The 16742-nt window shown below is 37.4% G+C and overlaps 1 protein-coding gene across 1 annotated transcript; it reads left to right on the forward strand.

Annotated features, from left to right (window-relative positions):
- The first annotated feature begins 13324 nt into the window (after positions 1–13324).
- LOC145687452 (general transcription factor II-I repeat domain-containing protein 2B-like) lies at positions 13325–16523 on the forward strand. Its single transcript, XM_081760905.1, has 2 exons — positions 13325–13504; positions 15204–16523. Exons 1-2 carry the CDS (start codon positions 13325–13327, stop codon positions 16521–16523), a joined length of 1500 nt encoding a protein of 499 aa, XP_081617031.1.
- The last annotated feature ends 219 nt before the right edge of the window (positions 16524–16742 follow it).

The raw sequence follows: 16742 nt of genomic DNA on the forward strand, positions 1-16742 counted from the left end.
TTTTTGCGAATTCACTGGCTAACATTATTTTCACCATTTGCTGGAGTGAGGGAAGACACTGCACTAGAAGGCCACACGGATAAAGCACTTCTTACCTCATTCCGTTCATTAGCTACTTTTGTTTTCCTTTTCTTTGACACGTTTTCACTTTGCACTGGCTGCAACGGAGGCTCTAATACAACAGGGGGAGTCACAGGTGCTGCTTGGTTAATAGCCACTTCAGGCTGTTTACAGTCGGGCGAGAGGTCAGATGACAGGGTCGTTGCAGTAGTGGGAATCATCTTGGAGGTGGCATGAGAGGCACTGCCCTCTTTACTCTGCTTCTCGGATACAGCTGACTCGAGAGATTCACTTTTGAGGGGCAACTGGGGAAAATTCCTCTCATCCTGTAAATTAGGAGCCGAAGGGGAGGGGGTGCTCTCTAGGACCATTGGTTGGGCAGTAGAAACCGTTGGCAACTGTAAATCGGGTGAAGAAGAGCAATAACTAGTAGTTGTCGGCATCTTACCACTGAAAAGTCCAGTCATCTTAAATTCAGTGGTAGCTGAACTAGATATCACCTGGGGTTTAACTTTCCGTGGACAGGTACTTGCGACGTGGTTAGGAGCCAGACAAATAAAGCAGGTAGGCTGTTGACCTTGATACATGACACTAGCTCGATACCCACGAACCACAATTTTAGAGGGAATATGTTTCTCTAAAATCATTTGAACGAGTCTATTGCCATTATAAACTGGAAATGGTAACGTACTGGACCACATTTCCTCCGTGACATGTATCACTTTTCCATAGGGGCGAAGCACTGCACTAAGCTCATCATTAGTGATTTCCATGGGGAGATCCAATATGCGTACACGAGTATATTGCATACTTGCACTGGACAACTGTACTTGACTTATTGTGCCATTTTCATGCTCAAAATTCATGGTTTCCGGGTGCTGACGAGGAAAGGTGTCCACGTGATCTTGACATTTAAACTTGATGTACAAACTATAATCCTCATTATGAAGTTGAATCGCTGCAATATCCTGAATATGTAATTGCAATTCGTTAGTTAACCAAGCCTGTGTCCTGGCTACACTGGACCAGATATGCGCGTCGTCTTGTCAAATGATATTAGAACTGTATTTTTACGTAAAGCATTCATTGTAAGTGGTACAAAAATATTGTAGAGTGACACAACAACTAAGATTCACTAAACAACACTATGCAAAAATCAGGGTTAGGTACACTGATAGACACACAACTGAAATTGTATCAAACACAAAGGCCGTCAAGGCGAACATATAACCAAGTTACAGCGGAGCTCACACACGAGGTGCACTACACCAGGTCTCGCAACGAACTGTCTTTCGACAACGTTTCTACGTTAACAAATAAGAGGCTTGTGTTTAGGTCAGGCTGGTCAATACGTTTTGCAAAGAGGCCCGGTTTATCTCTGACGCAGCACAGGTCCGAGAAGGGAGGAAAACACTTTTTCTCTCTCCCTCTGTGTGTCTATCTATCTATCTATCTATCTATCTATATATATATATATATATATATATATATATATATATATATATATATATATATATATATATATATAACGTTATTTGGAAATGCCATAACCACCCTAATTTTCAACGGATTGAGACGAAACTTGGCACAAACATTAACTGTTGAAATATCTTGATGAGCTCGTTAACCATAATAATAAGGTGAAAATGTTCAAAATAGCGGCCCTTCAAACTCTTAAAAAGTTCCAAGGGAACCAAATTTTGCCCATGAATATGTATTCAAAAAGTTTGAGTAACTTTTCTTCTTTTACTGAAATATTTGTGTGCAGGGACTTTTCCTCTTTTATTGAAATATTGGACCCGATTAATCGCCTAAAGAAGATTCACGCCCTTTCGCTACGGTCAGGCTCTTTTTTTTTTGCAGGAGGGGGGATATTTTCCTATCGGAACAAGATGATTGTTTGTGATGATATGAAATTACACATTGAAAGTGAAGTAACTTGTGAAACGTGTTATTTGAAAGAATAATATAATAAATGTGTTTTCCCCTAACACAGAGAACTCTAAATAATGCATTTTGAGTTCGGGAGCGTGAATGGCGAGGAGTGTTATTTGATTTGTTTTTAGTAACACATTGCATTGCAAATAAAGGTAGGCAACATTAGTGGTAAGTAAAATAATAATAATAATAATAATAATAATAATAATAATAATAATAATAATAATAATAATAATAATAATAATAATAATAATAATAATAATAATAATAGATGTTGTTTGTGGCAAGGCAATATCTTCCTCAATTTTTCTTCAAACGTAATGATTGTAACGTCATATCTCCCTTACAAACAAAATATTAGCAATTTATATCGAGAGAACGGGAAATGATATAGTGATGGGAGCAACGTTGGACAGTATGCACTCATAGTACTCAGAAAAATAAGCGATTTCAATGCAAAATGAACGAAGAGTCATTGTCATGGGGAGTCATGAGGCCACGACAGAGCCCTCTTTAGGCAAAATGTCGATAACTTATATCGAGATAACAGGAGATGATAGTGGAATGGGACCAACGTTGGACACCGTGGACCCATAAGGCGCATCGGAAAAAATAGGGGAAGGGCGATAGCCAGCCTTACTTATTTCCACATAATAATATAAAATTATATTTTCGAAATACACACACCAGTTAGTCAGTAATATTTCATATTATTATTATTATTATTATGAACAGCATCTTTTCATTACGTTTGGATGTTTGACATGAAACCAAAGAAAAGATCCATCATTCATAGAAAGAATAAGAATAGCCAGTTACTTTAATTGTGAAGGACGGCGAAAATATACGAAAAGAGAAAGCGAAAAGAAAATATACCTGTAGCGAAAAGAAAATATACTTTATCTCAAATGGATAAAAAATCAAGCCGAGATAGATTCAAACTCGCATGGACGGCGCAAAAAGCCAGTGCCTTGTCCACTTTGTTTTTTTAACTGACTTACCGAACGTGTTTCAGTAACTTACTTATTGCTAATTTTACTTGCTTCACTCGTTTAACTTGCTTTCTGTAATTAACTTATAACGAAGGGACACGAACACAGAAACATCGAGGACAGTTAAAAATCATAAATGCTCTCTTGCCGGGAATCGAACCCGGGACACCATACACGAAAGGCGCACGTGCTAGCCACTAGACCAGCGAGGAGGGACACGTTCATCCTCTCTGTCGTTAGGGATTTCAACAACTGTATTGCGAGCTATCACTTCTGTGTGTTGTATACTATGATCACATGTTCCTTCTTTGCCGGAAGAGTTAAATCTACGTTCTATGTAATACATGAAGTATTTAGACCTACATGCTCTTCATATAATGTAATAAAAGGGTGATGTTGTGAATAAGAAAAAGAACATTGCTTGGAGAAAACGGAAACTATTGGCATCAGAAATATTTATCAACGTGGCATGGGCAGAAGTATAATTCAGAATAGTTACTGTTTAGTTCAGTAAACGAAGACAGGGGTATAAAAATGCAAAAATGTTTCGATCAACGAGATCAACCAGAGTTGACAGAGGCGGAAGCAGATGTGTAGTAATATAACTTGGTTAAATTGATAACTCGTTCTGTATCATGTAATAAATCGTATCACAACTTTACGGGAGAGCAGAAAAAGACTTACTAACGCTATCATATAATAAGCTTTAGTAACACGATCATATAGACACAAACGGATAACTGTGAATACTAGAACTTGGATTTAACGAAAGCCGTTTAGATATTCAGTGGTTTGCAGGGTTGTATAAAACAGAAAAAGATAAGACACAATACAATTCTTCATACCTCAGCTTCCAGTAGCTAGATATATGTAATTTGTGGTTAGATACTAAAACTCCTGTTGGATTTTAATACATGACGTATTGCAGGATACAAAATGCTTTGCATTACTTGTTTCTTTGTAGACAGCTACTTGCTTAGTGTTCTGAAAGGTTGTGTTTAAACTAGGGATGGCCAATTCCGGAATTTTTACCTTCCGGACTCCCGAAAGTAAAACCGGACAAATTCCGGAATTCGGAAAATTCCCATTTTGGAATAATTCCGGAATTCGGAAAAATCCGGAATTTAGAAATTTGTGATTTCGTTAACATTCCGGAATTCGAAAAAATCGGTGATATCTAGATGGCGGACACCTTCCGAGTTCCGCATTTATTCTGAATTCCGGAGTTTAACTGAATTCCATAATTTTCCGAAATTCGGAAAGTGAAAATTCCGCTTCCGAAAAATGAATTTATTTTGTTTAATATAAATCATGGCGGAAATAAGTCTTTGACCAGGTAATGGCGACTGCTTTGAAAGAAATGGAGAGTATAAGTATTCAATCTGTCATATCTGTAGTTTCGTGTGTAGAAAAAACAAACTTGTGAACCAACGAGTTAAGAACAACTCAAGTTATTAATGTACACTTTGCCGACATCATGAAAGAAATACGAAAGACATTTTGAATCAAAGAAATATGCCATTCAAGTTTGGAAGCGGAGGCAAAGAAACCTAACGTAACCAGACTAAAGACGAATCGTTTACCGCGTAGCGATCGCGGTTCAGTGGTCAAGATGTTTGTGCGAATCCACGTCGCATTTTCTTTTATGGCGATTGATCGGCGATGACATACGTTTTATTATATTCAGATATTTTAATACTCCGATGTTTCAATACTTGAACTATCAAATGTTCAGGAATAATAATAGTAATAATAATGAACTAATAATAATTATTATTATCTCGTAGAAGATTAAAAGCTAGGAGCTAATTATTGCTCAGGTCATACCATTACAAGCAGAAACGTGACATTTGGAAAGAATATTTCGGTTTCGTTTAATGTTGCCCACGAGAAGAGGAATTTCTCATCTCGTTTCTAAAACAAAGAAAATAACATGAGAATTAACATTTTACATTCGAGACGGGACGAGGCTAACTCAAAATTTTCGTCTCACTTTGGAGATGAGAATCGAGACGAGACGAAAAGTATCGTAAACATTTCCCGTCTTGTCTCGATTCCCGAAAGAATGTATGTCCAATTGTTAGGTAACAATTGCTCTGTAGACTTAATCTCCTAGGATATTTCGTTGCATTGTATTTCAGAGCTAATTGAACGATGGTCTGTGTAGGTATTTTTATAGCAAAGCTTTTATATTTACCTCTGCATATCCTAAAAATTAGTATATTATATGCCTTACTGTTGCGTGATATTCAGTTATTTTTATTACAGTTATTTTCCTTAAACATACAGTAGAATACTTTCTACATTAAACTTCAGTGGAACGCTCTAGTTTAAAATTTTGGTAGTTGCAGAGATGTGTCTTGAAGGTACGGAACCCTTTCCCTGAAATCTCAAATTTAAGTAAGTTTTGCCAAATTTTAGAGCATGTTTAAAACTTTTAATGCCATATTATTATTATTATTATTATTATTATTATTATTATTATTATTATTATTATTATTATTATTATTTTATTACAATTATTATTATTATATTTATTATTATTATTATTATTACTATATCAACACCGTGTACAATCTTTAAAAGATATGCGGTTTGTATCTGAATAGTAAAAGCTAATTGACTGTCGATCTCGGTCGTCGAGAAGTCTTCAGGAGGCAAGGACATCGCTCACGTTCTGGGTTTGACTTCTTAAGGGGCAAGTATTCGGGCTCGAGCCAAAAATTGTTAAAAGTTATAGGCTTGAGCCAAACATGTTCAAAACAGCTGGGACCGGGTTTAGGCTTTTCAACGGCTCGAGCGGCTCGGCTTACAGCTCATTTACTACCGAACCGAACCGAGAACTGAGCCGAGCCAACAGCTAACCCAACCGAGCCGATACTGCTTAGTTGAGCTGAGTCGAACCGTGCCGATGAACTAGTTTCAACTTAGCTGGCTCGAACCGGTTGACATGAGCCGAGTATGTGACCCATCCCAAGAGAGTAATCTTGAGCCATCGGCTCAATTGAGCCGAGTCGATGGCTCGTTCCAACTGAGCCGGCTCAGGTCATCGGCTCAAATGGGCCGAGCCGACGGCTCATCCCAACCGAGCTGACACGATCTGTTCGCTCAGTTGATACGAGCCGAGCCGGTTGATATGACTACCCGGGTTGGTCTTCTGCTTGGGCTCAAGAATTCGACCGTGCAGTTCTCAGCCTTAATTTTAAGAACTACAGTATATACTTATATTGGTAATTACGATATTTGAGGCTGTCTCGTAATAATAAAAATAATCTCTTGTTCTCTCGTTATCTAGACGAGACGAGATACACTAAAATTGCCACACGAGATGCACTAAAATTACGAGCAACACTAAAAGTATTCCACATTACTGCTTACATTTCTCATGACTCGCTTTCCAGTCTAATCAGGCCATTATTTCAAAACGAGTTAAAACGAGCTGAACAAGCGAGCGAGCCATTATCAAACTCGACTCAACTCGAAACTCGACCTCGAACACAGCGACTTGGCTCGGAACTCAACTCAAGAAAAATACATTTGACTCGACTCGAATTGAACTCGAGTCGAGTCGAATTTCGCTCGGCTCGTGCTCATCCGTATTCGTATTTGTATTTTGTTTCCAGTTCAACATATTCTACTTTTTTTTTCTCCGTTTACATGCTGTTTCTGGATTTCTCTATCGGTGTCGTCCTTTATTTACACCATGCACTATTGTTATTCCCAGCTTGTGACCCGCTTCAATGTCTTATTCAGTTTAGGCTTTTCTCCTTACCTTGACTACACATGTGATTGATTTAATTCTCACTTTCCGCGCAGGACCGATGCAAAATTATTATTATTATTATTATTATTATTATTATTATTATTATTATTATTATTATTATTATTATTATTATTATTATACTATTGTACTTGCACAGCGAAATTACTGTAAAATACGATATCATTTCTGTAATTTTACTGCATTGTATATTATTTAGTTTATTAATGGGCACTAAATTTTCTGCAGATCATCGAATAAATTAACTTCTGCATGCACTTTGGTGGAAATATTATTACAGGAAGAACATTACCGGTTCTTTCCAAACATCAGGGCTGAACTTAGCAATATTTAGTTTATGATGTTCCATGAGAAGATAATGTAGGAGTGAAGTGCTGGACTTGTGAGTAATACAGCTAATCAATATAGCTTCAAATCCTTTTCAAGTTGTTTTATTTTCAAAGCAATCGTGAAGCATCAAAGAGTGACTTCTCATACTAAATGAGCAATCCTTAAGAAAGTGGACGCAAACACTTGTATCATGAAAGAGACGATTTACGCATGTTAATTGGGAAAGGGAAAGGAAATTACTAGGACATTCGAAACACCTCGTTCATCTGCAGTATGCACAATTTAATTTATCGTTCTAAGGAAAAACACTACACCATTTGTTATTGTTAAACTAACTTTGGCTAGCGCAATCGATTGAATATGATGGTCTCTGTAATAGGCACATTTTTGAAGAAGGTCGCCTATTGTAAAGACTCACATGTGTGAAATTCGGAAAAAATTCGTTTTATCGATCGCCGTCCTCTGATTCATACCCCTGATTAGATGTACTTGCTTCCTCATTTTTATTGTATCACTTCTCTAATAAATGTCAGTGGAATTTTTACCAAGTTTTCACTTAACATCTCAAACGGGTAATACGCTCTCTTTTATCACCTCTCACGTGATGTATGCATTATTAAAAAATCATTCTATTTGTAGTGGATTCGAATCTTACGTCCTTTGTGTTTTCAATCTAGCGTCTTAGTCTCTACATTCCTGCGCTCTAACCATCTAGAATATGTGAATTATATCAATAAAGAGAAAGCGGAGAAAGAGAAAGTAGAAATTGTCGAAGTGGGAACATAAAATACAAATGCGAACATATATATCCCAACAACTAAACTTTTACCAAGCAACGATCTTCGTGTAGTGGTTAAGGCGCTAGATTACAAATCCAAAGGACGGCAGTTCGGATTGCTCTAAGGAATATATATTTTTTTAGGTTTTAAAAATAATGCATAGAGCACATGAGAGGTGGTGAAAGAGATTGTATTATCCGTTTAATACGTTAAGTGAAAAAGAGTTAAAAATTTCGGTGTAATTTATTAGAAAACTGAAACAATGAAAACGAGGAAGCAGGTACATTTAATCAGTTGTATGTATCAGAGGGTGGTAATCTCAAAAACCGCAAATTTTCCCGAATTTTGCACATGTGAGTCTCTACGATAGGCAAATTTCTTCAGAAATGTGCCTATTGAAGAGATCATCTTGCCAGAAATGCCGTAAAATTTCTATGCAATTTTGCCCTTTTGTCTATCATCACCTCTGAAACGGAAAAAGAGAGAAAGAGAGAAGGAGAGAGATGTTCCCGGAACTGAGTGTGAGGTGCTTCCATTCAAATCAACGAGTTGACCAAAGACGCTTACATAATGAGAATGCGGAATAGAAACAATTATAAAACATCAAAGTGATAATTGCAAGCATTATCACCTAAAGTTCCGGAACCGTGACGGTCATTGAAACATGATCCGATGTCGGACGTCGAGAAATAATTTGATAATGAAATGAAACAGAACTTTAAAAAACAAATTATTATGATGCACTAGACACAACATGATTGCCTGTTTCTTCTCCTCGTGTTAAATTGTCTCATTTTAGCGATGCAAGACGAAGCCTGTGTCTCGCCTCGTGCCTCTCCCAGTGTCATCTCGTGTTCCCGAAACGAGACAAATTGTTATCTCGTCTCCTTTCCTCTAATTCTCTTTCGCAAACCTCATAATAATAGAAGTAAAATTGGAAGCCATGCGACTTCGAAATGTAACGAAGTTTACAAGTTAGAATTGATAATCGGACAACAGGGGGCTATGAAATGCTTTCGAGACATTTAAAACGCGATGAGTCTAGACGAAGATATGTCACGTCTCATGTCGGAAACGAGACGAGATAGACGCTTTTTTCGTCTCGTCTCGGATTTAACAAAGCCTATATTGTCTCTCCCATGCTGAATTGGAAACTTCTCACCAGAATTGAAGTGGGTCTTGTGTCAAGTGAGATATGTGGGTCAAGATGTGTAAGTCGGTTAGAGGGTCATGGGTCAACAGAATGTGACCCACTGCAATCCACTACTCATCGTGACCCACCATAAACCAGCCATCCACCATAACCTAGAGACTCACTGCAACCAACCGACACACTCTGCTTAGTGCATTGTATATAGTGATGGGCAGTGGGAATATTCCCGGTGGGAAGGAATTTAAAAAATGGGAATATTCCCGGGTTTTCCCCTGGCCTATAAATTAACGGGAAGGAATTTATTTCCATTTCTTTACTTTATCTTCCAAATTATAAGAACTATATGACTAATTACTTTATTTTAATATATTATGATTTACATCTAGGTTTCAAATAATTTCGAGGTTAAAAATTTTAAAATTATTTGACGGTCCTAATAATATGATTTTTTAAACTTCCATTTCCATTTGCACTAAAAAGTAAGGTAATTGTTTAGTATTGGGGGCTAAAACTAGCAAAAAGTAGGATGATTTACGGAAGAAATGAGTTGATAGTGATGTTCAAGTAGTCAAGAAAGTATCGAACACATTTTTTTTTGGGGGGGGGGAGTTGGGGATTTGTACACCTTAAAGGTAAGTTCAAGTGATTTATGTGAGAAAAGAAAGTGAATTGTTGGTAACGAAGATAGAAAACAACGTTCCTTGCTGGGCTCTAATCCACCTTCATTCGCTAACGCTCGCTCTGCAATGCTGTCTGAATTTAATGTTGGCAACGTAATTTAACGTATGAAACCATAAGACAACCGCATCGGAATAGAATATCGCAAAAGAGTAGGTGCAAAACTGGCCACCAATGCTTAAGAACAGCCAAAGTTAGCAAAGTACTAATTTACAAATGATGAAAAGGAACCATTTTGTAAAGTAATTTAGAATTATGTAGAAATAGAAATGAAGCACTATTAATAAACCCTGAACCACCATTAGTAATAGACGTCGGTCTGTCTCCTCTCTCTGACTCGAATTTCTGAAGAGGTACTCGGACTTTTCTTACATGTGAATTAAAGTATGGAATTTCGACAAATAGGTAGAATGAAAGGTCGTGTATGGCAATGTTACGTGCTAAAATATAAAGATAAGTAAGTATCTTGCTAATTTTGTGAACATAAATTGATGAGACATGTATCATCGTCTCTAGCATTTATTTCTTCATGAGGCATGTATCTTCTAGCATTTACCCAATCTAATTGGTTTATAACATTTATAAATTTAATGTGTTTATAATATCAGTAACAGAGTCAAGTTGAGCAAATCTACTTACATATAAATTTAAACTGTTACTATATAATTTACTATATATTTTTTCACACATATTTAATTGATAGAACATATTGTAAATAAATATACATTTATGCGTACTCTCTAAATATAATAAAGAGTTAATAAAGTAACATAGTACCGTTTAAAATATACATTTTAAAGAATCCTCTGTGAACAACAGTAATAATATGCTGTGATATAAAAATTAATTCAACTTTGAAATCATAATATAGTAATAGAATGCAATTTTCTTTCTGATTGTACATAAATTCCCGGATAAATTCCCATTTTGGGAATCTTCCCGGGAATATTCCCGAAAAATATCTTCCCGGGAATTTACCCATCACTAATTGTATATAGGATCCTCTGAACAGTGGTGAATATGTCTACATTTTACTTTTAGGGTCTCTATTTTCTTTTTTTTTTCTTTTTTTGGCATTTGTTTCTATTTACTTACCTGAGATGACTATATCTTACAAGGAAAAAGCATACTTTGTTAAATGAACTTTCGCCAGGTAGTAGTGCATATTTAAAGTGTTAATATTACAAACTGGGAGAGCGCAATAAGCGGAAATAGCCTAGAAAATGCGTCTTAAAGTTTCGACTCGCTGTATATATGATACGACGCCTGAAATTCCCAAGTGATGATGTGGCAGAAAGTGGAGCATTCATGATTCACGCGTAAGGGATCGCGAGTTCGATTCGCGCTTGAGTCAACTTGTTTTTGCTTTTACCAATAAAGTAGTCATTTATAACTACAAGTAAAATAGTAATTCACCATATGTTTATAATGCATGAAACAATATGAATTTTTAAATCAGTCGTAAAACTTTTCAATGTTCCATGTGAACTAGATACAAATATAACCTATTTCGTAAAGTCGTTAAATGAAAAATTTTCTTGACGATTCGTGTCTATATCAGCGGACAGAGTGCGAATTGCAAGGGGGAATATTCGGAAACTTCCTTTGGCTATAGCATACATTCAGTATTCCCTAGTGGATTTCCCCCTCATCCCCCTTGCAATTCGCACACTGTCCACAGATATACACACGAAACTTCGGACAAAACGACTGTGGTAACCGTAATACAGCTAGTGATATCAATATATTTATGAAATAGGTTATATTTTGTATCTAGTTCACATAAAACATTGAAAAGTTTTACAACTGATTTGAAAATTCCTATCGTTTAGAACAGCTCTGACCACGGCGAGCAGATAGTGGAAGCTCTTCTCGTGAACGCTCACGAGCATTCTACGTGCAAATACCAGTGCATTCTGCGTGCAAAGCAGATGCATGCAGTTCGTACTTTGTGCATCTTCGGGTTTTGTCCTTAGAGGAGCGGAAGTGTTGTCAACCTTGGCGGTAATCACTAGCTTACCAAATAAAAAAAGTATGTATGGTAACTGATCGCCATTTAGTGTTAAGTGTTTTATACAATTTGGTAACCGTTTGCTATAGACAGCACAAACTTGTAACAGCAAGCAAGTTCTATATCAAGATATATATTATCAAGTTCTTAATCCGAGTGTGGGTTTGTTATATTATGTTGTTTCGCTTTTTAGGAGAAGAGATAATCTGTTGATACGAAAAAAATACTGTAATTATCTAAGTATTATCTCCAGAAAATTAGCTTATGCATGTATATGTGTACGAATAGGCTTAGCAAGGGATTGGTTGTGGAGATTAGAAGCCACTATTACACTATCAATAGGAAGAATAGTATTTCTTACTCCACTTTTAAAGTTACTTTGATCGCAAAGAATCAAACAAAATATTAAGAGAGTCAAAGAGATTTTCCATTTTTAAGAGTGACCATTAGTGATTACCATTAGTGCGTGTGTGTGTGTGTGTGTTTTTAACAAGAAGTGTCTTTTTAATAATGAAAAATATATTGTCCCTGGCTGGTTGCTTGCCGGTGGCTTGTTAAAAGTGAAAAAGAATGTTTAATCATATCAACAACTGAAGCTACACGCTTGTCTTTCTTCGATAGTTACTGATTGATTTTGAAAGTCAAAATGTTGTAGGCCTACTGTAACAGCGTAAACTCGGAAGGAAACTTTCCAAATGAATGATACGAACAATTATTCCCAATGTCTTGAACATGAAACGTGGGTGGCACGGATAACGCTTAAAGTGTGCTGTATTGCACTGGAATTTCCTTCCGGCAAATTAGTGTTTGGTCGGAACTCAGTTCTTTGTAATTGTCTCCTAACAACATTTGAACATTTCTTTTAGATAATAATAATATCTAACTAACTAACTCTATGGCCTATGGAACGCGACGTCTCAATGCCGCATTTACAAAATATTTCCACTAACTTCTGTCCTTAGCCAACTGGATCCAGTTTCTACTCTGTACTCTTATTTCTGCAAGATCCATCTTAATATTGTCTTCCCATCTACGACTAGGTCTTCCTAGTGGTCTTCTTCCAATTGGGTTTTCAGTTAAAATTATGAAAGCGTTTCTAATTTCTTCCATTCTGGCTACATGGCCTGCCCACCTGAGCCTTCTTCTACACTTAATGACCCTAACAATGTTAGGTGAGCGGTATAAACTATCCAATTCCTCTTTGGTCCGAATACTACTACTACTACTACTACTAATAATAATAATAATAATAATAATAATAATAATAATAATGATACGCATTATTATATTATTATAATATATAATGATATTATTATTATTATTATTATTATTATTATTATTATTATTAGTAGTAGTAGTAGTAGTAGTAGTAGTAGTAGTGGTAACAAAACTAAAGATTAAGTACATGACGAAACAGCTTTACTAGTGTAAAGCACACAGCGACTAGTGCCACTTATGCTCAGCCTACTATCATCCGTGCTTCCAGTTTTGGCACCTGCATACATAATACGTTAGTTACCTAGCCACTAACTCTCCCTGTGTACATCTGCTTATAGACACCAGTATCGAGCACAGTCGTTGTAAAGTGTTGAAAGCGGTAAGATGGTGAAACGATGCTGCCCTACACCTACACTTAAGTTCAACACGCAGTGGGAGGAGGATTATCTCTTTGTCGAAGAAGACGGTGTAGCCAAATGTTTAGTGTGCTTTAAAACATTACACGGATTTAAAACGTTCAACCTTCAACGTTGTAACCGACAAGAGTTCTGGTCGCTGTTCGTGGTTCGTGGTCCTACCAATAAGTATTTTTTGAGACTGAAACTTACCTGGACAGGACGGTGAAGGATCTCTCCAAGAAGAGTTACAAACTGTTCCCAAATCGCTCGTCGGTCTCAATAATGAGATGAGCATTAGGCGCCGAGAGGTTCGGGTGTCTCGTCTCGAAAACCTCACGGACGATCAGACGGTCATCCAGACCATAACGCACACAAACATCGCCCATACAAGCTACGAAAACACACTGGATTAAATGACACTATACTTATTTATTAGAACACTATCATATATATAAAAAAAATAAAATAGCGAAGAGGAATGAACACAACACTGAACACTGAATATGTAAAATAATTTTCGTCACTGAAATCACACTTTGCCTTTTCAGTGCGCGATAGCCCTTTAAATATATAAGATTATAATTCGGATTTCACAGTAAATGCTTCTCTCACACCATTGACACACTTGGGGAATTAGCACTGGGGGAAAGTTGTCTGGATCGTCCCACGATGAATCCAGTTGCTGCGCTGAGCGATCCTGCAGCGTAAAGATGCGTCTTCAGCAAATTAAAAAAAGAATTTCTCCACAGTGGAATGCTGATGTTGGAGGGCGCGTGTATAACTACATGTACGCACAAGGTCTGTGGACCTGGGACTTCACTAGTTGGGGCTAGCCGTAAGAAAACGTCCTTCACCGGCTAAATAGCTTGTGCCCCTTAACAAAAAGTCAGACTTGAAGCTCGACGCGAGATGCGTGGTTACGGCTTCCAGACCTGGAGTCAAACTCCCTGAGCATCAAAACTCAAGGTACGGGTTGCAATGATCAACTAAAAGTGTTGGCAGTTCATTTCAAAAATCACTCAGTTAACTCACCTGTATGCACAGCACATACAAACAGAATATAGAAAACAATTTATGTTAATTTTAGTCAACTGCCCATAATGCACTAGACACGGCGATAACTTTGGCGTGAGAAAGTACAGATAACGAGTACGAAACAACGCAGTTGGTGCCACTTTGGTGGCTGGAACATCTGGTCAGCCCGTATTTCTCTAATACATTATAATGTTTCCATAAGCGATTAAAGAAAGCACTTAATTCAGTTCCCAATAACTATAGAATATATACTGTGCATATAATAAGTCAGGGAGAAACACTGAAATGGTTAGTCATTCGCTGAAATGTTCTCACCAAAAGCAACGTTTTAAATATATATATATATATATATATATATATATATATATATATATATATATATATATATATATATATGAAAAAACGATGAAAGACTTCTTTGTCCAATTGTGTGGGAAAGAAGCAATTCCCACCAAAGAAAGAACTTATGTGCGTTGCAGAATAAAGTATAAATCGAAAATAAAGATCACTGTCTTTACGAAATATACAGAGTGTCCCCAAAAAATCCTTCTATAACCTGGTAGCGGTTATAACGTCACTACAATACTTGTCACGTGGAGCAATACGGGGAACTTCAGGGACATCTTCGCAAAGAAGAATTGTAGAATTTGAAAGAGAATAAGACCGCATCGGAAAAGGAAGACGGGGAGAGAACGTGTGAGGCCTCTGTGCGGGTTAGTTACAAAATTGCGTCGCATATTGCGAGATTGTTCCACCTTTTCACAGACGGGCACCTAATAAAGAAGTGTATAGTAATATCAGCAAAAGACTTTTCTCCATCTCGAATATAGCAGTTCGAATCGGTTCCACTTTCCGGAGAGACTATTACGCGACGCATAGAACATCTTGCAGATGATGTTTTGAGCCAGCTATCGGGACATTCGAACACGTTTATTGCATTTTCCCTGGCGCTCGACGAAAGTACGAATGCTACAGATACTGTGCAGCTTGCTATCTTTGTTCGTGGTGTACATAGTGATCTGGAGATTCGAGAGGAATTGTTGCACATAGTACCTATAAAGGACACCACAACGGGCGCTGACATTCTTGTGTGTGTTGAAGAAAGTGTCGAAAATATAGGCCTTGCGTGGAATGCACTGATTTCTGTAGCGACCGATGGGGCACCTGCTATGGTTGAGAAGCAAGCAGGGTTCGTGGCGCGACTAAAACAAAAACTGCAAGAGCTTGGGATGTCACATGGTATCAGGGGAATTCATTGTTTGTTGCCTCAGGAACAGTTGTGTGCAAAGAGTGTAACGATGAACGATGTCATGGACTTTGTAGTTTGTACCACCAGCTACCTCAGAAAACATGGACTCAGACATCGCCAATTTAAATCCTTCCTCGAAGACCTAAGCAGTGCATACGGAGACATAATTTATTATACTGAGGTGCGCTGGCTGAGCCCTGGGAACTTGTTAAACCAGTTCTTTCAGTTACTAAACGACATTGATATGTTTCTCGATATGAACGATCATTCCGTGCCAGAACTGAAGGACGACCAATGGAGATGCATTCTTGCGTTTTTGGCAGACATAACTACTCATCTGAATGCTCTTAACCTCTCATTACAGGGTCAACATCTGCTAATTACAAATATGTGCGATCGCGTCGAAGCGTTCAAAGTGAAGCTATCCCTTTGGGCGCAGCGATTTGAAAACAAGATTTTGGTTCACTTTCCCAGCTTAGGCACCTTACAAGAGTCCGGTAAACTTCTTGATTTGACTCATTACCGCAGTTTGCTGCTTAGCCTTAAGGACAAGTTTCAAACCAGATTTCAGGACATAACATGTTTGGAGATGAGCTTCAGGGCATTTGCCAACCCATTCTCTACAAACATTGAAGACGCTCCTTCTGATGTTCAGTTGGAACTTATAGACTTAGTGTGCGACAGGGAATTTAAAGAGAAATTCCATCAGAAAAGCAATTTACAAGAGTTCTATAGGAATTTCCCTCGAAGTCGATTTCCGCGACTGCATAGAAATGCTGCCAATATTATGTCAAAGTTTGGTTCGACGTATGTGTGTGAGCAATTATTTTCAAAAATGCGAATGACGAAATCAAACCAGAGAAGTTCGTCGTCCATCACCTGGAATGTTTGTTACGTCTAAGCTGTGTGCAAACAATATCATCTCGTATAGAGACACTTACGAGTAAAATGTGCGGTACATCTGCCTCAGAGAACAAGGCTTGAAGCAAACCACTTGTCAGTTACTAGTGTTTATAGTATATTTTCTTTTTTTCTGTGTTTCTAACTTTATACACAGTCGGCCTCTTTGTGCGTTTTCGTGTTCTGTTGGTTTGAATTTTGATTTGCTACTGTCAGACAA

The sequence above is a fragment of the Thermobia domestica genome, chromosome 6, assembly GCF_964235325.1.
Source record: "Thermobia domestica chromosome 6, izTheDome1.hap1.1, whole genome shotgun sequence".
Classification (NCBI taxonomy): domain Eukaryota; kingdom Metazoa; phylum Arthropoda; class Insecta; order Zygentoma; family Lepismatidae; genus Thermobia; species Thermobia domestica.